Raw genomic sequence first — 24,131 nt, 5'->3', positions numbered from 1 at the left:
ATGATAGCCAATGTGAGAACTTTAAAAAACAGATGGAAGTTAGGAGTTAAAATGGGTGGGTTTTGTAGGCAGACCATTGACCCTCAGGTCTTCTGTGTTGCCACTGAAGGTGAGAAAGAACTGGACACACTCAAGTGTACTGAAACTTGTGTTTTATGTTGGACCAGAAGAGGATATGGAGTTGTAGCATCTCCATTCCAAGGAGTAATGAACCAGAGAGATGCCCACAATACACGTGATCTGTATGGATGGAAAATGTGACCTCCCAAGGTGCTTTCCAGCCTTATGATCCTCAAGCGGTACAGGTCTCCTCTGGAATTTCTCTAGTCTTGTTATGGATGACAACACAGCTAGGTGTTTCATGTCACATATTTATGCCATGTACATTATATAAATGTATATTAACATATATTAGCATATATGTGTATTCTTTTTTGACTCTTTCTGCTACTCCCAACTAGGAGAGAAAAAATTGGTTTTGTGGGCTTTGGCAGGAAGGAGATCAAAAACTATACTCAATTCTCACAACCAATCCAGGAGCTCCATGCAGAAACTCTCTGGGTCTCTCCCCTTCAGGGTGTTAAATAATTCTCTTTTGCTTCCAGTGTAGTCCCATGATTTTATTCTTAGGAAACTTGGGAAAGTATACAGCTTTTGAACTACTTGTCCATCCACTCAGTCATCTGCCCGCTTAGGAGCTTTCATGGTCAAGTCAAAATTACAATGTGTTCACTGGGCTTCAGGGCGGGACACACATCCTCAGATGATTGTTGCTGGACACAGAAAATTAGGGATTACAGCTCAGATGAATACCAGGGAGCTCCCCAATGGCAGTTCCATTTTCATTCCTTCATTAAAATCATGAAATCCATTGTAATTCATGGTTAGCAATAAACACAATCATTGTGTTACATCGTAAAACACACCTTCTGATCTACAGAAAATGAGAATGATAATATAAAATAACAATAATAATGTCATAACTTAAGATCATTCATGTAGTCCAGCTACAGAATTTATACAAAATGGAATAATTTAATGCAAACAATACTGTCCTCTGTATAAGTTACACATTTTCCTTCATCCTACCTAGATGCTATAAATTACAGACACTACATTTTAAATCAATGTCTCAACATAAAGTGTAAACAAATGGAGGGATCAGACAAGCGAAAGGAACTGCTCTCAACTCCCTCCTGCCTTTCCTTTTTGGCTGATGCGGTCAGTGGAACCCGGAGGAGGGGCAACATGTTCACCTGCACAGGAAATGCTTTAATACCTGAATGTGCAAGTCTCCCCTAACTTCCAGCATGATGTGCCGTCAGAGCTTCAAGAGTCTACAGAGGTCGTTTGACAGTGACCTGTCTTGCAGACAGAGACAGCAACGAGGTCCACGTGGGTTTGTACAGAGAATTCTAGTTAAAATTTTCCTTTAAGCCAAGGTGCTGTGGAGTTACCTTGGGATGCTTTTCTGAGTCCGTGACCCTGGAGACAGGAAGGACCTCCTCGTGCTTGGGACAATGTAAAGTCTTTCCAATCCCTGCTTGGCATCAGTTGTTCTTTCCACAAATTTCCAAATCCAGTTATCCAAGAACGGTTTTGATTCAGAGTGAAGTAAAATGTATTTTGCAAGTAGTAGTTAACAAAAACGCTATTGTGCTGGGAAAGGGTTTGCTTGCTTTTCTAAGCTGCCTAGCTTGCCTTTATTCTGACAGTGTAGTCAGTCACTAAAGCTTCAGGACAGAATGTGTTATTGAACAAAAACAAAGGAGGGTTTGGGCTTGGACACAGACGGACATCCTAGCTGCCTTCAAAGGCTGTTCTGCTGCTTGAGTCAAAATGACTCCAGCAGACAGCACTGAGCCCTCCTGAGGATATATTTTCACAAATTCTACAGATGCTTTTCTAACACTGTTGCAAATGCTCTTTTTCCCTATCCTTTTCTCCTCAGAACCCCCCAACCCTTTTTCCTAAAGGAAGTGGCTAACAGGTGGAAAGGACATAAGCTACAAGAAAGCGGCACGTGAATCTAAAAGATCAACACACTGGTCAAGATAACACATTGGTCAAGGTAGTGACAGTGACAGCATTAACAAGGGGAGTATTCGCCAGGGACTATCTGCAAGCCTCACTACCAAATGCTGCTTATAAACTTGAAAATGAAATCAGCTTCCGCATACAGTTTGTTTCCGCCCACAGGAAGCACACGCCCTCAAAGACCGCGGGTGCCAGCATCTGTTCACCCAACTTCTCTAGATCGTGTCCATCCTCCACCTGGACAAGCTGTTTGGACTGAACGTGATCTGTTCACAAGTCACCTGCCTTTCTTTTGTCCTTCACAAGCTAAAATGTTCAGTATGTCTTGCTCTGGCTCTTCTGCCATCACTTATGGCCAAGGAACTGGTCCCCTGTTGAAGCAGCAATAGTACCTCCCAGCCCCACAAATTCCAAATGATGTTGTTCCTAAATTCCACTTCTTTCCATTGTTTTTCTTTTTTTTTTCAAGAAATTATTGTGTCTCTCTATATATCATATATAGTTCACTCTTTACAGTATAAAGTGTTAAAATGTCAAAAATAAATATCAATGTTACAGTAGCTAGAATATTCAATAAAATAGATCCCTGCCATTCTTGATTGAAATGTTCAGTGAGACTTAATTTCACTTGGGTATTTTTCTCCAGAGATTTGCGAAGTCTCATGTTCCTGTTATTGCAGCTCGTTTCTAGGGGTAGTGAAGACGGGGCAGCTCCCTTCCCAGGCAAAAAGCGGGGAGAGGGTGGGCGGAGTCTGGGGGTGGGGCGGGTGTGAACCGCCGCGTGCGGGGGGCTTCAGGACCGGCTGCTTCTTCGTTACCAGGTGGCGGAGCTGTAGGGTTTGTTGGTCCTCACCGTGGCGTCGGAGCACTCCCCGTCTGAAGAGTCACAGTCCGATTCTTCAAACTGCATCGGGTTCTGCAGAGCCAAGACAAAACAGGGTCACTCAGTGGGCACGGACCGCGCGCCTCGCGGGAGGGGGCGGCGGGAAAACGCGACCCGGGGCGGTGCTTGTGAGAGGCGCGGGGCGCCGACGCCCCTTTTCTCGGGTTTGCAGTGCTGGGCCCCGCTGCGAGGGCTCTGTGTCTGGTAACTCACTTCATCCTCGCAGGAACCCTGGGAGACCGGTGCTGTCACCGCCACCGTGCTACAGAGAAGGAGCCTGCCCTACGGATTGCCCGGGGACGGCCACACGCTGGGGCAGGGTCGGATTCCGCCTACAGGCACCGCGCTATCCCGCCTGTCCTGAGCGTGCCGCCCTCACGTGCCTCGCAAGGGAGTGGGGCCGCGAGCCGGTGAGGTTGCAATCAGCCCCGGAAGTGGCGGCCTGCGGGCGAGGCTGCCCTCCCTCCGCCCATTTTCTGCCGCCGGAGCGCGAGGGGAGGGCGCCGCGAGGACACGGCCCGGGGAGCGCCCACCTCGTAGCCCCGGTCGTCGGCGCACAGCTTGCCCAGGGACATCTGCGTCTTCACGCGGCGCACGGCGCACTCCTTGTCCGAGAGGCCGTCCGAGTGTGAGGAGATGTCGATGGGGATCTCGGGCGTCTGCGACAGCAGGTCGTCCAGCTGCTCGGCCAGGCGGCCCTCGAGCCTGCCGGCCGGCTCCTCGGCGCTGTTTGAGTGGTCACTGGTGTTTCCCTCCTCTCCGTCAGACACGGAGAAGTTCTCGGAGCTGAAGGTGGAGTACGACTGGCAGCTGCTGATGCAGCGGTGGGGCCTGGAGGCGCGAGGGGCAGAGGCACTTAATCACGGGCCGCCGCCTTCCTGTCTGAAACCCCCACCCTCACCCAGACCCCGGCACAGGAGAACCTAGTTTTCAAGCAGTGCGGAGGGGCTGTGGGCCCACCGCTCCCCGCACTGACGTCCAGGGTGTCTGTGTCTGTTCCAAGACAGCGCTTGCCACAGGTGAAATTTAATGAAGCCGTCAGAGTGCGGTCCTAATCAAATAGGTGGCTTTATAAGATTTCTGGGCCGGTTAAGCCGCCACCTGCCGCACCCATGTTTTGTGTCTGAGCGAAGGCTCACCGCCCAGCTGCTCCGCTTCAGATCCAGCTCCCTGCAGATGCACCTGGGAAAGCAGCAGGGGATGGCCCAGGTCCTGGGGGCCCTGCCACCCAGCTGGGAGACCCCGGTGGAATTCCTGGCTTCATCTTGGCTCACCCTGGCGGTTCGGCCATTTGGGAAGTGAACCAGTGGATGGAAGACATTCTCTCTCTTTCTGAAACTCTGACTTTCAAAATAAGTAAGTAAATCTTAAGGGAAAAAGAGGAAGAAGAGTTCTGTCTCTCCGTCTTTCACTTGCATGCATGGAGGGAAGGCCATGTGAGGACACGGAGGGAAGGTGGCCATCAGCAAACCCGGAAGAGCCAACCGAATCTGCTGGCGTCTTGATCTGGGGCTTCCCAATCTCCAGAACCACAAGAAGTCTGTTGTTTGGGCCACCCAGTCCGTGGTAAAGCCTGCAGTGACTAACACAAAAGGGAAACCTAAATTTCCCTTTTTATTTCGCTATGCGTTTGTGTAACTAAACATCACAACCCAAAGCTGATGCCTATCACTGGTCTTTGAAAAAACCCAGCTTGTCTAATCACACTGTGTCCATGTATGCACAGTGCCGAGATGTTTGTGTGAAATTAGGTTTCTTATTCAGACTGTCATAGATTCTCACGGTGAGAGATTTTGAGATTCTCTGATCTAATTTCCCAAATAGGAAAACTGGAGCCAGAGAAGGGAAGTGGCTTGTTCGAAGCCTCCCTGTCAGAGAAGGCATGGGCCGGGCCTACTCATGTCCTGATCAGGGTCCTTCTCTGGCCCCCAGACCGCCCCAGCCACACTTCCTAGTGCCCAGTGTGCACGGAGTGTGGCCACCCTGAAAGGCTAAGTGCCTTTTTAACTGCTGAAATGAGCTGGGAAGCAGCGTTCACTGCAGCTAGCTCTGCCGAGCCAGTTGCTGGCGCCTTCCAGTTTACACTGGGCTGTAGTCAAAGCTCCTAAGAAGAGAATTTCCAAAAGATTCTCATTTTTCCCCCATTGTTTACAGGTAGCTTAGTAAATATGAATGCTGTTAGCTTACACTAATTTAAAACCAAATAATAAAAAGAAGACTGTTTCTTCTGCCATTGCCCTTTCTGTATTTCTTAGTACGAGCAGTTCTGCTGGCCAGGCCAGGTGGTGGGGAAGAGTGGGAAAGAGGCTGGCGAGAGCCCAGATAGAGGAAGCCCTGTGGGAAAGAAAAGTTGAAAGTGGGCCTTGCACAGGTTCTAAAGGCTGGTAATCCAGAAGGGAGAGGAGGAGAATATTATGACTTAAAAAGCAAAATCATGAAGTAAAAACGTAAATGGAATTTACATCAGACACCCAAAACTACCAAAAGTGTATGAGTCCCTTGAGTGTTTCGGGAATTCCTGTTTGAGGGCAGGTGCACAGACCCTCCTGGGAGATTCTTACAGCCTTAGCCTTGCACTGTAAAGACAGAATGTCTATTAGCAGAAAAGGCCTCCTGGGAGGGAAACTACCTTTCCCACTTCTAAGAAGGGGCATCTTTCATTCTAGAAGTAAAAGGAGGTGCTCTTCCTTTAAGAATGCCAGCAAATTTGTTACTGTTAGCTAAGCCAGAAGGTATCTCCTTTTAAAATTTTTATGTACTTGTTACTGAGAAGCAGAGAGATAGGGAGAGAGACAGAGGGAAAGAGAAAGAGAGAAAGAGAGAGAGAGACGCACTTTCATCCATTGTTTCATTCCCCGAGTACCTGCAATGGCTGGGCCCAGCCAAGAGCCAGGAACTTAATTCTGGTCTCCATGTGGTGGCAGGGACCCAACTACTTGAGCCATCACCTGCTGCCTCCTTCCCAGAGTGTTCATTCGCAGGAAGCCATGATGAGGAGCACAGCCAGGACTAGAGCCCAGGTGCTCCAACATGAGACATGAGCATCCCAAGCAGTATCCTAACTATGAGGCCAGACACGTAACCCTGGAGGCTATTTCTAAGGCTGGGTTAAAGGAGGACTCAACACTCAAATAATGTAATCATACTTAGGTTTGCATAAAATCCAAGGCATGGGGAATGCTGTGAATTGAACTGTGTCTGCCCCTCCACCCCTGCATTTCCTATGTTGAGGCCCTAACTCCCAGTGTCACTGTATGTGGAGACAGGTCTTTAGGAGGTAGTTAAGGTTAAAATGAAGTTATCAGGCTGGGACCCTAATCTGGTAAGGCTGGGACCTTACCAAAAAGAGAATCCCCTGACTGCCAACCATGTGAGGGCCCAGTGAGAAGGTGGCTGTGTACAAGCCAGGCAGAGCCCTCACCAGGAACTGCATTATCTGCAACCTTGATCTTGGACTTACTAGTCTTCAGAACTGTGAGAGAGTAACTTCTGTTTTCAGCCACCCATTTCTTTCTTCTTTTTTTTTTAATAGCAGCCTGAATAGGCTCACACAGGGAAGTGCAGTAAACAGATAAAATTACTGATGAACATCATGGCTATTGTTTACAAATGGCCCTCTGCATTTTCAATTGAATCTGCTCATGCTCCTCATCTTGAAGTTCCTATGAAGTGCATTTTGATGAACAGGCTCTGCTGTGCATAACCAACTGCCAAAATGTGGCAGTGGAGAAACGTGGACTCAGGGGCCTGGCAGTGACATGTGATCGAACAGGGGTAGCCAACCCAATTCCATCATTTCACTGAAAGCCATCGTGTGTTTGTTGGTTTTACCTCTGTCTTCGTGGAAATTCAACTTCACTGTCTACTTCCCCTTCTTCTTCTGAGGAGTCATCCCCACTCTGAGGAGAACAAGGAGAAAAGAATTTATTTCAACATCACTCCCTCTCATCCCTATCCCCCAGTACCTGTTAAAGATTTAATTAGCATCAAAAGGCACTTGGCAGTAGCTTGATGTGTGTCACCTTTAGTCATACATATCCTTATTTACTCATTTAGCAACTTTTCCTGGTTGTTCATTATGGCAGGCCCTGGGAGACATACAGAACTCTGTGAGACTTTATCTGAGCCCTCAGGGAGACAAATATTCCATGACAGGGTGAGATGGAGAGGGAAGCTGGAGAGGAGGTCTTGGGGGAAGTCTCATTGCTACCGGTGGTCCCAGCTCTGTCTTAGAGATTCCACCAAGAAGTGACCTTTCAGTTCTTCAAAGCCCAGCAACTCCCCTGTTACATACTTTTTCACTAATGTTATAGTGATACTAAGATATATATTCTTTGAGGGTCAGACCATGTCTTGTATTTGTATTGTATTCCTCATGCCACCATGAATACAATACTGCACACAAAAGAGATACTTATCCGCACAAATACATATATATATATGTATATATATAAAGAGTAATTATTTGCCATTTTTAAAAAAGGGGTGCCTACTGCAGTTTTACTGAGTCAGCATGTTCGCAGGGATAAGGGAGCTCCGGCTGAGACATATGAGGTCTCACGATAGGTCCTTGGTTGGTCTGGAAGGCTGAGTAAGTGTGCCAACCAAGAAGATGACATCTTTTACAAAGATCTCATCTCACAACAAGGGCATGGGAAGAGCAGCTTCATGTGACAGCACTGTTCTAACCACAGCACCACGATGCTTGGCTCTCTTTCTTGTGCAGTGGGTAACTGGGTCCAAGTAACTCTACTGAGGGTGGGGATAATTTACATATCTAAAAATCAGTTCTAAAACATCATGACTCTTTCTCATTTGTATTCTGATATGTTTTTTTGAACAGGAAAGATACAAGATGGAGTTACCCTGTCTGCTGACATGAGTGCCATCCTAGAATACCCAGGGGAGTGTATCTTGATAAAGGGAAGCTGAGCTGCAATGGGGAAGAGCAGTCCTAATGAGGCTGAGGCTGCGGCCTGTAGACCCACAGATGGCACCAAAGTGGCATCAAAGTGGCATCAGGATGGTTCCAAAATCCACGTTCCTTGGGACAGTCTGGGGATGGGTAACTGATAAAGGGTGTGGGGTTTCTTTCTGGTGTGATGAAAATGCTTTAAAATTGGTTGTGATGGCTGCACAACACTGGGGATAAAAGCATTGAATTATATACTTTAAAAGGAAGGACTTGATGGTATGCCCATTATATCCTAATAATGTCATAACCAAAAAACACACGTTACTGGCCATGGTGGTAGGGGACGTAGAGAATCAATCAGCCCAAATCAGCTGCAATCACTTGAAACACAATGTAACCTCTGGGGATGCTCAGGCACTAGCAGCGGCAGCTATAGAGGAAGAAATACAATTCTAAGGCAACGACCTTCAGCTTCACTGATTTTTTACCAAATTTTTACCACTAATTTTTACCAAATGCCTAGTTTACCAAAAAGATGGCATTGATAATCTAGATCCTTTCACTCTTTCAACTTAGTTGCAGATGAATAACACTGATGAGATGAATCAAGGCTTAGAATCCAGTGGGTGTTTACCATGTTCTAAGCAGTTTTCACCCATAATCTTATTTTCTGACTCACTAGCGAATGAACACACATTTTTAGAAGGCTGTTGCGGGTCAGGCCTGTTCTAAATGCTTTATATGTATTTGCTCATTTAATCTTCATAACAACATGAGGCAGAGTCCATTTACAGGCCCATTTTAAGGACAAGGAAATCAAGATTCATAAGGGTACTACTTGTAAATCTTTTAAAAATTAAAAAAAAATTTTTTTAATTTGGATTAAGCTGCCATCTGCAGTACCAGCATCCCATATCACTGGTCCAAATCCTGGCTGTTGCACTTCCGAACCAGCTCCTACTAATGCTCCTGGGAAAGCAGTGGAATATGGCGCAAGTGCTTGGACCCCTGCCAACATGTGGGAGATCTGGAAGAAGCTCCTGGTTTCAGATCGGCCCAGCTCTGCATCGGATGGCAGACCTCTCTGTCTCTACATGTACTAGGTGGAAGAACCTGACTTTGCACTAAGATCTGCCTGATTCCCACAATGGTGGACTGGCTCCCAGCTATGAGGCGCCAGGCAGCCAGTGCATGAGGTCATGATGCTTATTAATAAAGGCATCTTTATTAATTTTTATTTTTTATTCATCTTTTTTATTTATATTTTCATTTTTATTCATCTTTATTAAACTTGCTGGGTCATGATGCTTATTAATAAAGGCCATGTTTCCCAAAGTATAACATGCAGAAAGTAAATTCTGTGAGGGGACTTACTAGATGTTATTTTAAAAAGCTGCACAAATAGGCGAGGGAAATGTTGGATTAAACAAGCTGACCACAGGGTTTCTCAAAGCCCGTGATTTGTTTATGTGCACTAGGAACCTCCAAGAGGGCACAGAGAATACTGGTTCTCAAACTTGTTTTATAACGGGAGCCTTCCTTCCTGCAACACTCCTCAGGACCAGGGTTCTAGGGTAACGATTGCCAAACTGTGTTGATCACACATCCCCCAAGTACGGCTATCTGGCTATAAAGTAATACACATTTCAATCATTCCCCTGGTTCTGCAGTTCCCACAGGGTATTCCCTGGTCCCTCCCTTAAGCAGTGTGGAAAGCAAGTATTTAAAAGACTTCTATTTATGTTATTATCTCATCCATTTATAAAACATGTCCTTTGTATGTCCCTTTTATAACGTGCATAAAATGACAGGCTCTGGTATTCTCTGAAGGCATGACACAGATTACCCTTGTCGTGATACCTTACCTTCTGCAGGGGCCTTGTTTTTCGAGGTAGCACTGGGGGGGTCATGTGATGAGGGGTGCCAAGTGATGAGGCAGACCCACAGCCATCAAATTCATTTTCTTCCCTTTTCTCAGGACCCTGGGCATTTTCCGAGAGGGGATTGTGTGCTGGTGACTTGGAAAGGTTGGGGCTCCTCCCCACGGGCTCAGCGGTGGGTGTGTCTAAGGACCCACACTGTTCAGGCCTGCATTGGAGGTAAGGGTCATATGGGCCAGCCTGACAGCAGCCCCAGGGGCCAGGCTGGCCCTGGCCCGGCTCAGAGCTTCTCCAGCAGTCTGCTGCCATGGCTGTGGAGATGAGGTCGGGGCTGGAGCCTGGCATCTGTCTTTGAGCATGGTTGCTGAGTGGGCTCCTCAGGGCGGCTGCTGGGCCGAAATACCTCAGGTTGTTGGCGCAGGTTGCAATGTCCTGTCCGTGCATATTGAGTCTGGGGTGGGGGCTCTGAGACAAGGCAGGAGGGGGTTGCTGGTATTGCTGCTGCAGAGGAGTATGGTGACGGACAGAAGGGTGTTGGGACTCATCTTGTGGTGGGGAGGAGGTGGGATGGGGGGAATTCTCCTGGGCTGGCTGGGTTTTCAAGATGGCTGCAAAGTCACTGTGGCTGCCTCGGCTGTTCCCGCGGCGGTGCCGTGGTTTGCTCCGATATCGGCTCTTGCTGCTTGAGGTGGACATTTTGGGACTTCCGGACAAGGGGGATGCAGTAGGAGCTACTTCAGCACTGGGGATACCTTCAGATCTCAACAGATCTGGCCTGGAGAAAGAGCAGGTTTGGTATTACACACATTCAAGTTTGAAGAAATGTATTCCAAGCCTTAAAATACATACACCCCTTGAATGCACAGTCACAATTACAGGGATTTACCCTGTGAAGATAACAGATGTGCACAAAGATATACGTTTGATGATGTTATATTATGCTATTGCTTAAAATAGTGAGAGGTGGAAACAACCTAAATATCCACTAATGGGAGATTTCCTTTATATCTTTTGTTTTTTATTCTGTGCCTCCCTCCCTCCCTACAGGGTAGAATTAAAAATCTTTCTCTATCTTTTTTATCTTTCTTTTTCTTTATTTTTAAAAGATCTTATTATTTATTCAAAAGAGTGACAGAGAGAAAAGGAGACACACACACACACACACACACACACAGAGATCTTCCATCTGCTGGTTTACTCCCCAAATGCCTGCAACAGCTAGGGCTAGGCCAAAGCCAGGAGCCATGAACTCCATCTGGGTATCCCACATGAGTGGCAGAGGCCCAAGCACTTGGGTCGTCTTCTGCTGCCCTCCCAAGCACATTAGCAGGGAGCTGGATTCCAGGACAAGAAGCTGGTACTCGAACTTGCACCCCAATAAGGGATATCAGTGTCATAGACCATGGGCCAACTTATTGTGCTACAACACTGGCCCCTCTATAGCTAGCTAGCTTCCTTCCTTCCTTTTTTTTTTTTTTAAAGATTTATTTGTTTATTTATATGAAAGTCAGAGTTACACAGAGAGAGAAGGAGAGGCAGAGATAGAGAGAGAGAAAGAGAGAGAGAGAGAGAGAGAGAGGTCTTCCATCTGTTGGTTCACTCCCCAGTTGGCCTCAATGGCAGGAGCTATGCCAATCTGAAGCCAGGAGCCAGGAGCTTCTTTCAGGTCTCCCATGTGGGTGCAGGGACCCAAGGACTTGGGCCATCTTCTACTGCTTTCCCAGGCCATAGCAGAGAGCTAGATAGGAAGAGGAGCAGCTGGGACTCAAACCGGCGCCTACATGGGATGTTGGCACTGCAGGCTGCGGCTTTACCTGCTGTGCCACAGTGCCAGCTCCTCTTTTTTTTTTTTTTTAAGATTTATTTATTTATTTAAAAGGCAGAGTTACAGCGGGGGTGGGGGGGAGACGGAGAGACAGCGAGCGAGCGAGCGAGAGAGATATCTTCCATTTTCTGGTTCATTCCCCAAATGGCCACAGTGGCAGGGGATGGGTCAGGCTAACTAACACCAGGAGTCAGGAGTTTCTCCTGGTCACCCATGTGGATAGCAGGGGCCCAAAGGTCCAGGCCATCTCCTGTTGTTTTCCCAGGTGCATTAGCATGGAGCTGGATCAGGAGTGGAGCAGCTGGGACACAAACTGGCACCATATAGGATGCTGGCACTGCAGGTGGTGGTTTAACCCTCTGCCACAGTGTTAACAGCTGTGCCACAGTGCTGGACCCCTCTTTTTTTTTTTTTTTTTTTAAGATTTATTTATTTGAAAGAATTACAGAGAGAAAGAGAGAGAGAGAGATCTTCTATCCACTGGTTCACTCCCCAAATGGCTGCAATGGCCAGGGGTGGGCTAGGACAAAGCCAGGAGCCAAGAGTTTCATCCAGGTTTTCTACATAGGTGGTAATGGCCCTAGCACTTGAGCCATCCTCTGCTGTTTTCCCAGGCCATTAGCATGGAGCTGGATAGGAAGTAGAGAAGCTGGGACAAAAATCAACGACTATATGAAATGTAGGATCACAGGTGTTGGCTTGATCTGCTATACCACAACACCAGCCCCTGCACAGGCTTCTTGATCTCTTCCTCACAGTCCTAGCTGTCAATTTGGTGCCAGTATGTCAAGGTGGGGTATGGGTATTTGACCACCTTAAGCAATGTCAGATGATGAATCTGGGAAGATCTCCAAGGGATGACAGAGTAAAGAGGTCTAGAACCAGAGAAAGAAACTTCAAGTTAATCACCCAAGAGGCTAAGTTCAGGGGTTTGGGCCTAGACATGGCCTCCCCGAGGGTCTTGTTATTGTGTGTGAAGGACCGGATCAAGGAACCCTGCTCCATAAGTCTTGAAAGAAGGGAAAGGAAGGGAAGGATCTTGGAAGGGAGGATAAAGTAGAGAGCCCAGGAGGATGCACCGAGGTGGTAAGAGAAGGCTAATGAGGAGTGACGCTGGCAATCTAGTTTGGTCATAAAGGGAGGAGGTCCTCTTATAGCTCCATTTCCTATTGCCCACTGGGCTAGCCACGAAGATCATGTACAGGAAGAAGCCAGAAGCCTGAAGCTCAACTTGCCCACACTGGCTCCAAAGACTAGAGGCAAACAGTACGTGGTTTCTGAGCTGATGAAGTGACTCATGGCAGAGTGCCATGGAAGTACTGCCACTTCCTTCCTGCCAGGGAGTCACCTCACCCTTCTTTGGGACCAGACAGATAAAAATAAACTGGAGATTTTAGAGCTGGAGATCCAAACTTTTGTTTTTTTAACAACAGAATCCTTCTCCCAAATGGATTATTATGAAAGAAAAAAAAAACAGTAAATAGAACAGAATAGAAGAACTTGCTAAGGTCAGAGGGATGGTGTGTGGGGAGAGCGCCTCCCTACAGGGCTCCCTCTCCTTAACTTTCTAATCCCACGGCAGATGGCAGCCTCCACGACATCTCTGTGTAAGCCCTCAGGGATCCCAGGCCTTGCTTGGGGACCACAGATACAGCCCCACCTCCACGTATGTCACAGGGAACCCAAAGCCCAGCCAGTGTGGCTATGGCTTCATGGCTCCTCAGCGGTAGAATCCAGACAGGAAGGCTCTCCTAACTTCCAGCCTGGTCTAGTCAGTAGTCAGAGCACAAACCTGGATGTTTGTTGTGAATAAAGAGTTGGTAAGATGATTTTGATTCTGTCAGTCTGGGGTGTGGCCTTATAGCCTATGATTCTAGCAAACTCTAAGGTGAGGGAAATACTATTTAAGTAGCTGTTGCTGTAGTGTTTAGGGAATAATGACAAGAAAATCAGTCTGTACATGTCCAGTCCAAATGCAATATTTTTCCCCTAGGATTTTCTATCTGCATTTGGTAGACTCTGTTGATATAGAACCCATGGATATGGAAGGAGGGCCGACTGTAGTTCTCTTTTCTACTTTTGAAGGTTTATTTATTTGAATGGCAGAGATAGAGAGAGAGAGAGAGAGAGAGAGAGAGAGACACCTTCCACCCACTGACTTAATTTCCAAATTGCCACAACTCGCAGGGCTGAGTGAGGCCAAAGCCAGGAGGCAAAGACTCAATCTAGGGGTTGACATTGTGGCATAGTGGGTAAAGCCGCCAGCTGCAGCATCCCATATCTGCGCCTTTTTTCTTTCTTTTTTTCTTTTCTTTTCTTTTCTTTTCTTTTTTTCTTTTTTTTTTTTTTTTGACAGACAGAGTAGACAGTGAGAGAGAGAGACAGAGAGAAAGGTCTTCCTTTGCTGTTGGTTCACCCTCCAATGGCCGCCGCGGCCGGTACTGTGCCTTTTTAAGTCCTGGCTGCCCCACCTCTGATCCAGCTTCCTGCTAACAGCATGGGAAAAGCAGTGGAAGATGGCCCACGTGCTTGGGCTCCTGCCACCCACATGGGAGACCCAGATGAAGCTCCTGGCTCTGGCCTGGCTCAGGGGAGTAAACCAGCAGATAGAAGACCTCTCTCTCTCTCTCTTTCCTGTAACTCCAACTTTCAAATAAATAAATAAATAAATAGATCTTAAAAACATGGGGCTGGCACTGTGGCGTAGTGGGTTAAAGCTGCTGCCTGCAGTGCTGGCTTCCCATATGGGCGCGTGTTTGAATTCCGGCTGCTCCACTTCTGATCCAGCTCTCTGCTATGGCCTGGGAAAGCAATAGAAGATGGTACAAGTTCATGGTCTCCTGCACTTGTGTGGGAGACCCAGAAGAAGCTCCTGGCTCCTGGCTTTGGATAGGCGCAGCTCTGGCCATTGCAGCCAACTGGGGAGTGAACCAGAGGATGGAAGACCCCTCTCTCTCTCTCTCTCTCTCTCTCTCTCTCTCTGCTTCTCTTTCTCTCTCTGTGTAACTCTGACTTTCAAGTAAATAAATAAATCTTAAAACAAAACAAAACAAAAACAAAAACAAAAACAAAAAAACAAAAAATAAGAATTCAATCCAGGGGGGCAGCGCTGATGTGCAGTTGGTTAATCCTCTGCCTGTGGTGCCAGCATCCCATATGGTCGCTGATTCGAGTCCTGGCTGCTCCTCTTCCAGTCCAGCTCTCTGCTGTGGCCCAGGAAAGCAGTAGAAGATGGCCCAAGTGCTTGGGCCCCTGCACCCGCATGGGAGACATGGAGGAAGCTCCTGGCTCCTGGCTTCGGATCGGCGCAGTTCTGGCCATTGCGGCCATTTTGGGAGTGAACCAACGGAAGGAAGATCTTTCTCTCTGTCTCTCCCTCTCACTGTCTGTAACTCTATGTCTCAAATAAATAAATAAATAAAATCTTAAAAAAAAATTCAATCCAGGTCTCCCATAGGGATGGCAGGGACTCAAGTACTTGAGACATCATCTGTGGCCTCTCAGGGTGTATGTTAGAAAGAAGCTGGATCGGAAATGAAGGTGGGACTCAATCCCAGCCACTCCGGTATGGGAAATGGGCATCCCAAGTGGTGGCTTAAACAGCTGTGCCACAATGCCTACAGAATCTTGGTTTTACTGGTAGGTAGACTGCAGGGAGGAGGCAGTGGATGACTCTGTCCCTCATTAGTACAACAAAATAAAAGACGTATTTGGGAGTCCTCTAAGGGTTGTACCAGGTGCAATCCAAAAATACCATCTCAGGACCTGACCATAACATGGCCAGGGGCAGTAAGTAAAGGCAAAATTGGAATTAATCTAACCTCAGTGGAAGTTTATATTTATATTAGTCATGCTATGGTAGAATGGTTATCACTCTGACAGCCTTACTGTAAAATATTACTGAAAATATTACTGAAAAATATTTATCTATTTATTTGAAAGCCAGAGTTACAGAGAGATAAAGATCTTCCATCTTCTGGTTCACTCCCCAGATAGCCACAACATCCAGGGCTGGGCTAGATGGAAGCCAGGAAACTAGAATCCAGTCTCCCCAATGTGTGCAGGGGCCCAAGGACTTGGGCCATCTTCCACTGCTTTCCCAGGCGCCTTGGCGGAGAGCTGGGTGGGAAGTGGAGGAGCCAGAACATGAACTGGTGCCCATATGGGATGCTGGCACTGCAGATGGTGGCTTAGGTGTAAACCCTAAATGTGTTTTCTCATGACCTTTATTCTTACTGTATTTAGCTTGAGTCTCACTGTTGATCCTGCACTCCAGGTTGAAGGACATTCCTTTCCTTTACATTAACTCAGCTAGGATAGCGCTGATTCTGTTATTTGGAGGAATAAGGCTATATATAGAGTTTAGTAATAAGTGAATGGAAGATTATTCTAAGATTAAAATAAAAGTAAATACATCATCAAGTGGGGAAAGAGCAATCTTTTTTTTTTTTTTTTTTTTGACAGGCAGAGTGGACAGTGAGAGAGAGAGACAGAGAGAAAGGTCTTCCTTTGCCGTTGGTTCACCCTCCAATGGCCGCCATGGCTGGCGCTGCGGCCGGCACACCGTGCTGATCCGAAGCCAGGAACCAGGTGCTTCTCCTGGTCTCCCATGGGGTGCAGGGCCCAAGCACTTGGGCCATCCTCCACTCCCTTTCCGGGCCACAGCAGAGAGCTGGCCTGGAAGAGGGGCAACCGGGACAGAATCCGGCGCCCCGACCGGGACTAGAACCTGGTGTGCCAGCACCGCTAGGTGGAGGATTAGCCTATTGAGCCGCGGCGCCAGCCAAGAGAAATCTTTTTAAAACTATTTGAAAACCCATTTTTTTGAGCACCTATGATTTGATAGATGATTTAACATATCATTTTGTTTAAACTTCACAGAAATCCCAGGAAGGAGTCCAATGAGGGGATTCAAATGTTGGATACAGGTTATTATTAAAGTTCATGCTTTTGTTTTGGGTGTTATTAAGTTATTACATTATTAAAAAGAACTAACTAGATGTATAAATAAATGTTGGCCATGCATGAAATGTTGTGTCAAAAATCAAGTATTATGATCAATTAATTTGTGACCTAAGAATAATAAAAATTAGAAAAAAAATCTCACGGGGTTGGTGCTGTGTCACAGTGGGTTAAAGCCCAGCCTGCAATACCGGCATCCCATACAGGTGCAGTTTCGAGCAGCAGAGGATGGCCCAAGTCCTTGGACTGCTGCACCCATGTTGGAGACCTGGAAGAAGCTCTTGGCTCCTGGCTCCTGGCTTTGGATCGGCTCAGCTCCAGCTGTTACAGCCATTTGGGGTTAAACCAGAGGAAGGAAGACCTCTCTCTTCCTCTCTCTCTCTACGTCTCTCTGTAATTTTGTCTTTCAAATAAATACATTTAATAAATATTTTAAAGAAATCTCATAATCTCATGTGCTATAATTATACCACTTCAAATATGAAGACACTGGCATTCAAAGAGGCTAAATATGGGCTGGTGCTGAGGCATAGTGGGTGAGGCTGCCACCTGCAGTGCTGGCATCCCACGTGGATGCTAGTTCAACTCCCGGCTACTCCACTTCCGATCCAGCTCTCTGCTATGGCTTGGGAAGGCAGTGGAAGATGGCCCAGGTCCTTGGGCCCCTGCACCCGCGTGGGAGACTCAGAAGAAGCTCCTGGCTCCTGGCTTCAGATCAGCACAGCTCTGGCCATTGCAGCCATTTGGGGAGTGAAACAGCAGATGGAAGACCTCTTGGCCGGTGCCGTGGCTCAATAGGCTAATCCTCCGCCTTGCGGCGCCGGCACACCAGGTTCTAGTCCCGGTCGGGGCGCTGGATTCTGTCCCGGTTGCCCCTCTTCCAGGCCAGCTCTCTGCTGTGGCCAGGGAGTACAGTGGAGGATGGCCCAAGTGCTTGGGCCCTGCACCCCATGGGAGACCAGGAGAAGCACCTGGCTCCTGCCATCAGATGAGCGCGGTGCGCCGGCCGCAGCGGCCATTGGAGGGTGAACCAACGGCAAAGGAAGACCTTTCTCTCTGTCTCTCTCTCTCACTGTCCACTCTGCCTGTCAAAAACAAACAAACAAACAACATGGCCCAAGTCACAGAGCCTGGAAGGCAGGGCCAGGATTTAGATTCAGCTCTATCTATTCCTGGAGCTCATGGAATGCTCTTACCTTCCTACTGTTTTATTTCTGTTGTGTCAGTGTGCTAATGATGAGCTACAGAAGGGGCCAGCCACACCGGCCAACACATGAGAATGTAGCATCAGACAACGTTTTCCCATATATCTGAGGATCAGGTGGGCATGGTGTCTCACCGTTTGGTCTGCATGCCAGGCTTGTGAGGCACACCTTTCCTCTTCATGAGCTTCTCCATGGCATTGGGGTGGATTATTGGGCGGACAGGGTGTCGTTTGTAGGTCCCAGGGTACTTCTTTTCCACTGCTTGCTCACGCCTGCAGAATGAGAGATAAAAGCCACAGCTCAGACACTGGAGACAGAAAGGATGGGCAGGATGCTGTCACAGGCTAATTCTACCCACAGGTTCTGGCCACACTTCAAAATGCAGGTGACTTGAAAAACAAGGCTGTTATTCAGGTTAAAAAACCAAACCAAACCAAGCCAAGAAAGCACTAAACTCAAATGAACCTGACTTCATCCCGCACTTCTGTTCAGAGAGGCAGGCGCAGGCTCTCTTCCCCTGCACAGTCCCGCCTATTTGCAGGAGCCGCAGTTTGGGTCAGGACTCCTGGTCTGCCTGTCACCATCAGGATTACATGAAACCACTTTCAGCAGCCACTTTACTTCCCTGGGGGGTGATGAGCTCCCACCCCTCCACGCCGCGCTCCTCCTGATGAGGGGCCGTGCTGCAGGGTGAAGTGCAGATGCCTGCCCAGCGCGTGTTCCCCTGTGACCAGCTCTGTGGCAAGACGATCTGTACCGTCATGGGGGCAGGGACCTCTGCACAGCACATCTTTAGGGATTTCTGGGCGAATGAAAATAGTAGCTGCCGATTCTGAGTAGCAGCCACATGGAAGAGCTGTCTGTTTCTCTGACTGGCAGACTCAACGTGGCAAGCACAGGCACCTGTCTGCATACGTACTTAATGAGCTCCTTCTCCCGCATCTCCAGCTGCAGCATGATGGCACTCAGCTCCATGTATAAATTATTGGCCCGCTCCAGCTTCCTCTCATAGTGCTCACGGATATCCAGAGCATGCCTATCAGAGAAGACACAGGATCAGCAAAGCCCACCTATCTGGGGGAGAACAAGGGTGAGCTGCAATGAAATGAGAACCAGGATGGTTTGTCTGAAAAGCGTTTGCCTAAGAGCCCTCCATTTGTAAGGCTCCTTTGTTTGATGCAGTGACTCAGACAAGATGGAGCAGGAGATGGGAAATCCAAGCTCTTCACTCTGCTTATCTTTTAGGGCCCAATTCAGCCACTCGGAATAGCTACGAGGGTCACAGATAAAATCTGAATGTGACTTGTGCATAATTTGTAGCCCTCATCTGTGTGGTACTGGCACTATCTTAGTAAGAATACAGTATCGTGTACTCACATGTCAATGGAAATATGCAGTTAAGACCAACATCATCACTCATTTATGTATATCCCTGGCACAGATCATGTCAGACATGGTGGTTGCTATGGTCTGAATGTTTGTGTTCCCCTAGTTACACCCTAGGTGGTGATATCAAGAGGTGGGACTTTTGGGAGATGCTCTGGTCACAATGGCTCTGATTGGATTATTGGGCGCCTGAAGGAGGCTGGAGGGAGTCCTTTCGCCTGTTTGTGTGAGGACAGAGGGTGCCATCCATGAGGACTGGGCCCTCATCGGACACCACATCTATTGGTGCCTCCACCTTGGACTTTCCAGCCTCCAGAAATGTGAGAAATAAATTTCTGTTGTTTTTTTTCTTTTTTTAATTTGAGAGGTAGAGTTACAGATAGTGAGAGGGAGAGACAGAGAAAGGTCTTCCGTCCGCTGGTTCACTCCCCAAATGGCTGCAACGGCCGGAGCTATGCCGATCTGAAGCCAGGAGCCTGGAGCTTCCTCTGGGTCTCCCACACAGGTACAGGGGCCCAAGAACTTGGGCCATCTTCCACTGCTTTCCCAGGCCACAGCAGAGAGCTGGATGGGAAGAGGAGCAGCTGGGACTAGAACCAGTGCCCATATGGGATGCCGGCACTGCAGGAGGAGGATTAACCTACTGTGCCACAGCACCGGCCCCATCTGTTGTTTCTAACCACCCAGTTTATAGTATTTGTTATAGAAGGGTACTTTAAAAAGTACACATATTATGAAAAACCTATGCATGAGTTTGAAATTTTTTGCACTCCAAAACAAATTTATCTTTTAATTCCATTTTCCATGAGCTTTTTGAAATACCCTCACAGCAGCCCAATCAGATTAAGACAGTGGTTGTCTATAAGCCGTGTTGTGCCCCTTCCTGGATTCCAAGCACCTCGAAGCCAGGGACTAAATCTTACGCACATCTGGCCTCTGTGGCATCTGGGCCAGTGGCTGACAGAACAAACAGCACTGCTCCAGGAACTGTGGTCGCAGATTTAGTAAAGGGGGAGAACAGGACTGTGGGAGAGGATTAGAAAGAGATATGAAGGAGGGCTAACTTTCAGGGCACCGTGAAAGAGCACAACAAAAGCTGAGGTGAAGGGCATGCAGGGAGTGCAATGCTGATTCACAGAGAGGCTCCTGGTCCCCTCTGAAGACCCTGCGTGGGCGGGGTGGGGGTGGGGATGAGAGGCGGAGCAGGATGGACCAGCTGACCTGAGCTCTTCTCTGCGCCTTCGAATGAGTTCTTCATCCAATCGGTGTATGCACGTTCCTTCACTTTTGATCTTTTCAAAGTGCTTTTTCACTTCTTCTCTCCACTCAGCCTGGGTAGGGACAAGTTAAGTTTTATGAATATTCTAGGAGTTTCAAACCCTGATATCACCATAAGATCATGTACGAAAACTTTTCCCCAAAAAAGCTTCTATATGCGTTTCCTGAATTTCCTATGTGCTACCTATATGGGCCTTATTCAGAATCTATGTTCAAGAAATATGTTAACTGATAGTAAAATATCTCATGCTACTCATCTGTATGTCCTATGACATTTTCTGTATTTCTACTCCAATATATGATGCTGTCTTTCCTAGTTCTCCTGTAGCACTGGCTACCAGCAACATGATGGCTGGTATAGGGGCCTTCACTTCTGGAACAAAAGAGCTCAAGATGGTAGCCAAGACAGCCTAGTCAGAAAGGACAGCTCTTGGGGCTGCCATTGTGGTACAGCAGATTGAGCCACCACTTGTGACACCCAGCAACTCACTGCAGAATGCCGGTTCAAGTCCTGGTTGCTCCAATTCTGATGCAGCTTCCTGCTAATACTCCTGTGAAAGCAGCAGAAGATGGCCCAAGTGCTTGGGCCCCTGCCACCCACGTGGGAGACTTGGACATTGAACCATTGGATGAAGACTTCTCTCTCTCTCTCTCTCTCTCTCTCTCTCTTCTCTCTTCTCTCTGTAACTGTGACTTTCAAGTACAATAAATAAAAATTTTAAAAAAATTTTAAAAATGTATTCATTAAATAAAAATTTAAAAAACTACAAAAAAAAAAAAAAAAAAAAAAAAAAAAAGGCAGGCGCCGTGGCTCAATAAGCTAATCCTCAGCCTTGCAGCACCGGCACATGGGGTTCTAGTCCCGGTCGGGGCGCCGGATTCTGTCCCGGTTGCCCCTCTTCCAGGCCAGCCCTCTGCTATGGCCCGGGAGTGCAGTGGAGGATGGCCCAAGTGCTTGGGCCCTGCACCCCATGGGAGACCAGGAGAAGCACCTGGCTCCTGCCTTCGGATCAACGCGATGTGCCGGCCGCAGCGGCCATTGGAGGGTGAACCAACGGCAAAAGGAAGACCTTTCTCTCTGTCTCTCTCTCTCTCACTGTCCACTCTGCCTGTCAAAAAAAAAAAAAAAAAAAAAAAGAACCCAGGCACTCTGATATGTAGGCATTTTAACTGACATATTAACTGTCAGGCTAAATGTCAGCCCCTCATCTGTTTTTATAAAAGAATTATAGTTGTTTTTAAAGTGATCATTCTGCTTATATATATATGAAGTCTAATATATATATCTTATATATATTTGATCTATATATATCATATGTATATATGATTTGTTGCTTAAAAATTGAGAGAGGTTTACAAGTTAAGTTTTATGAATATTCTAGGAGTTTCAAACCCTGATATCACCATAAGATCATGTACGAGAGAGAGGTTTCTCTCTCAACTTTTAAGCAACAAATCCATCCAATGTCATCAGAAAGCCAAGGTCAAGAATGCATGAGTACTACCCCATTGTTTGGTATCAGGTCTTTGCATCTAAGCAATAAGTGAAAGTTTGCTGGAGCCCCAGGTAATGCTGTTGTCTCAATCACTAGATCAAAGTCATAGGGTGGGGAGAACATTTGAGCTTTAGAGGCCTCAGAATGGTAGGAGCTGTTAGACCAAATAAGGATAAGGGAGAGGCTCAGAGTTGGGTCTAAAGCATCCTCTTTGGGCAACTGTATGTCACTGGATCCAGAACAGAACTTGAAGAAAGAAAGGACTAAGAAAAGAGTATCTCCCTCTGGTGGTGACGAATCAGTTGTCATAGGCCAGATTTTTTTTTTTTAATTCTAGGGGAAATAAACCTGAGATCTAGTTTATGATTGTGGGAAACTTGAAGAGAATCTTTGGAAGACTGAAACCTACAAAAAGTAGATATTTCAAAAAAGAAGTGGCCTCCTGTGAAGAGGAAACAAGATGTGTGGGAAAATACCAGTTACTAATTAATAATGTGTCTTCCCCAAAGGAATCATATTCCTGGTAGATATTAATTTGGAGTTTCATCACGTACACTTAGATTCTTTATGTAACAGGAGTTCCAATTTGAGCTTAATCTGCGATTCAGACATATCTAAAGAAATGGAGGGTGGGAGGCCTGAGGCTAATTTGCAGGGACAGAAGCACCTGTCAGAGAGGCCCCACCCTGAGGGAAGAATTCCTGCAGGAACTTGACCTTTAACACCACCACCGACATGGGAGTGGAGGGGCATCTACCACTGTTTCACTAAAATATCTGTAAAATACACTGGGCCCGCAGCCAGCATTGCCAGTCACCCTTCACACAGTGTAACTCAACTTCAGAACTCCAGAATGTCATTACAGCAGGCAACAGTAGCTCTCAGCAGCTATGGAGGTGACTTAAGGATATGGAGACAATGGATTTTTCATAGAAAACAGTGATGGCTAGCCAATAGATACCCAGCAGATGCGAGGTGAGAGGCTGCTGTATCTGGCTCAGATCAGTGAAAAGTAGGACAGTCATAAAAAAAAAAACAAAAACAAAACAAAAAAACCTAAATGAAAGATCTCTGTGAGTGAGATCCCAGCGGAAAGAACAGGCCATCAAAGAAACAGGTACCTTTCTCTGAAGGGAGGAGAGAACTTCCACTTTGACTATGGCCTTGTCTAAATAAGATTAGAGTCGGTGAACTCAAGAGGCTTCCGTAGCCTTGGCAGCTCATGACAAGAGCCTCGGGTGATTACTGACGACAAAAATAAGAGTGTGAATTGTTAAATCAACAACGGGAGTCACTGTGCACTTACTCCCCATGTGGGATCTCTGTCCTTAATGTGTTGTATTATGTCAATTAACGGTATAACTAGTACTCAAATAGTTCCTTATACTGTGTTTCTGTGTGGGTGCAAACTGTTGAAATCTTTACTTAGTATATACTAAATTGATCTTCTGTATATAAAGATAATTGAAAATGAATCTTGATATGAATGGGATGGAAGAGGGAGTGGGAGATGGGATGGTTGCAGGTAGGCGGAGGTTATGTGGGGGAAAAGCCGTTATAATCCAAATGTTGTACTTTGGAAATTTATATTTATTAAATAAAAGTTAAAAAAGAATTGATATTAAATAAAATTTGCTTAAAGACAAAATATATAAGGCAATTTAAGATCCCCACTGCTCACTGGGGACTCCTCAAAAGTACATGTGGTGGAAAGGTGGGCAGAGGGAACTACTTAACAAGGTACTTAAGTTCTGTGCAAGCAAGTAAGGAAAAAATCAAGTGAACCTGGGGTCAATACCATTAATAATATATTCTTTATGTTCCAGGTGAAGTCTGAGAAACTCCGTGACATTTAGAAGGATTTTGTCTTTTGTCATCTTCAAGTTATCCAATCAGTAGATAGATGTTCTTAGGCTCAAACCTTGCTTCTATTACAGGAATGTTAAAATAAAATTGAATCAGGGGCTGTTGCTATGGCTTAGTAGTTGAAGCCTCTGCCTGTGGTGCCAGCATCCCATATAGGCTCATGTCCTGGTTCTTGTCCCAGCTTCTACTCTTCCAATCCAGCTCTCTGTTTATGCCCTGGGAAAGCAGTGGAAGATGGCCTAAGTGCTTGGTCCCTGCACCCACATGGGAGACATGGAGGAAGCTCCTGGCTCCTTGCTTCAGATTGGCCCAGCTCCGCTCATTGCAGCTATTTGGAGAGTGAACTAGAGTATGAAAGACATCTTTCTTTCTCTCTCTGCCTATGCCTCTCAAATAAA

General features: G+C 46.8%; 1 protein-coding gene across 4 annotated transcripts in view; it reads right to left on the bottom strand.

The window, feature by feature from the left end:
- Positions 1–605: 605 nt before the first annotated feature.
- Positions 606–24,131, bottom strand: part of MAP3K13 (mitogen-activated protein kinase kinase kinase 13) — a 197,552-nt gene continuing 174,026 nt past the window's right edge. For all 4 annotated transcript variants that reach the window (XM_089332064.1, XM_008266584.5, XM_008266585.5 and 1 more), the window contains 7 exons: positions 20,315–20,424; positions 18,627–18,743; positions 17,842–17,979; positions 9,701–10,490; positions 6,752–6,819; positions 3,454–3,751; positions 606–2,953 (listed from right to left, as the gene is read on the bottom strand). In XM_089332064.1, coding sequence (XP_089188190.1) covers positions 2,852–2,953; positions 3,454–3,751; positions 6,752–6,819; positions 9,701–10,490; positions 17,842–17,979; positions 18,627–18,743; positions 20,315–20,424 — 1,623 coding nt within the window. In that variant the 3' untranslated portion in view covers positions 606–2,851. The remainder of the gene's footprint in view (positions 2,954–3,453; positions 3,752–6,751; positions 6,820–9,700; positions 10,491–17,841; positions 17,980–18,626; positions 18,744–20,314; positions 20,425–24,131) is intronic.

This window comes from Oryctolagus cuniculus, chromosome 4 (assembly GCF_051225735.1).
Source record: "Oryctolagus cuniculus isolate XC-2025 breed Fujian yellow rabbit chromosome 4, ASM5122573v1, whole genome shotgun sequence".
Taxonomy (NCBI): Eukaryota; Metazoa; Chordata; class Mammalia; order Lagomorpha; family Leporidae; genus Oryctolagus; species Oryctolagus cuniculus.
Note: the sequence above shows the minus strand (reverse complement) of the source record. Positions and strands in the feature narration are given on the sequence as shown.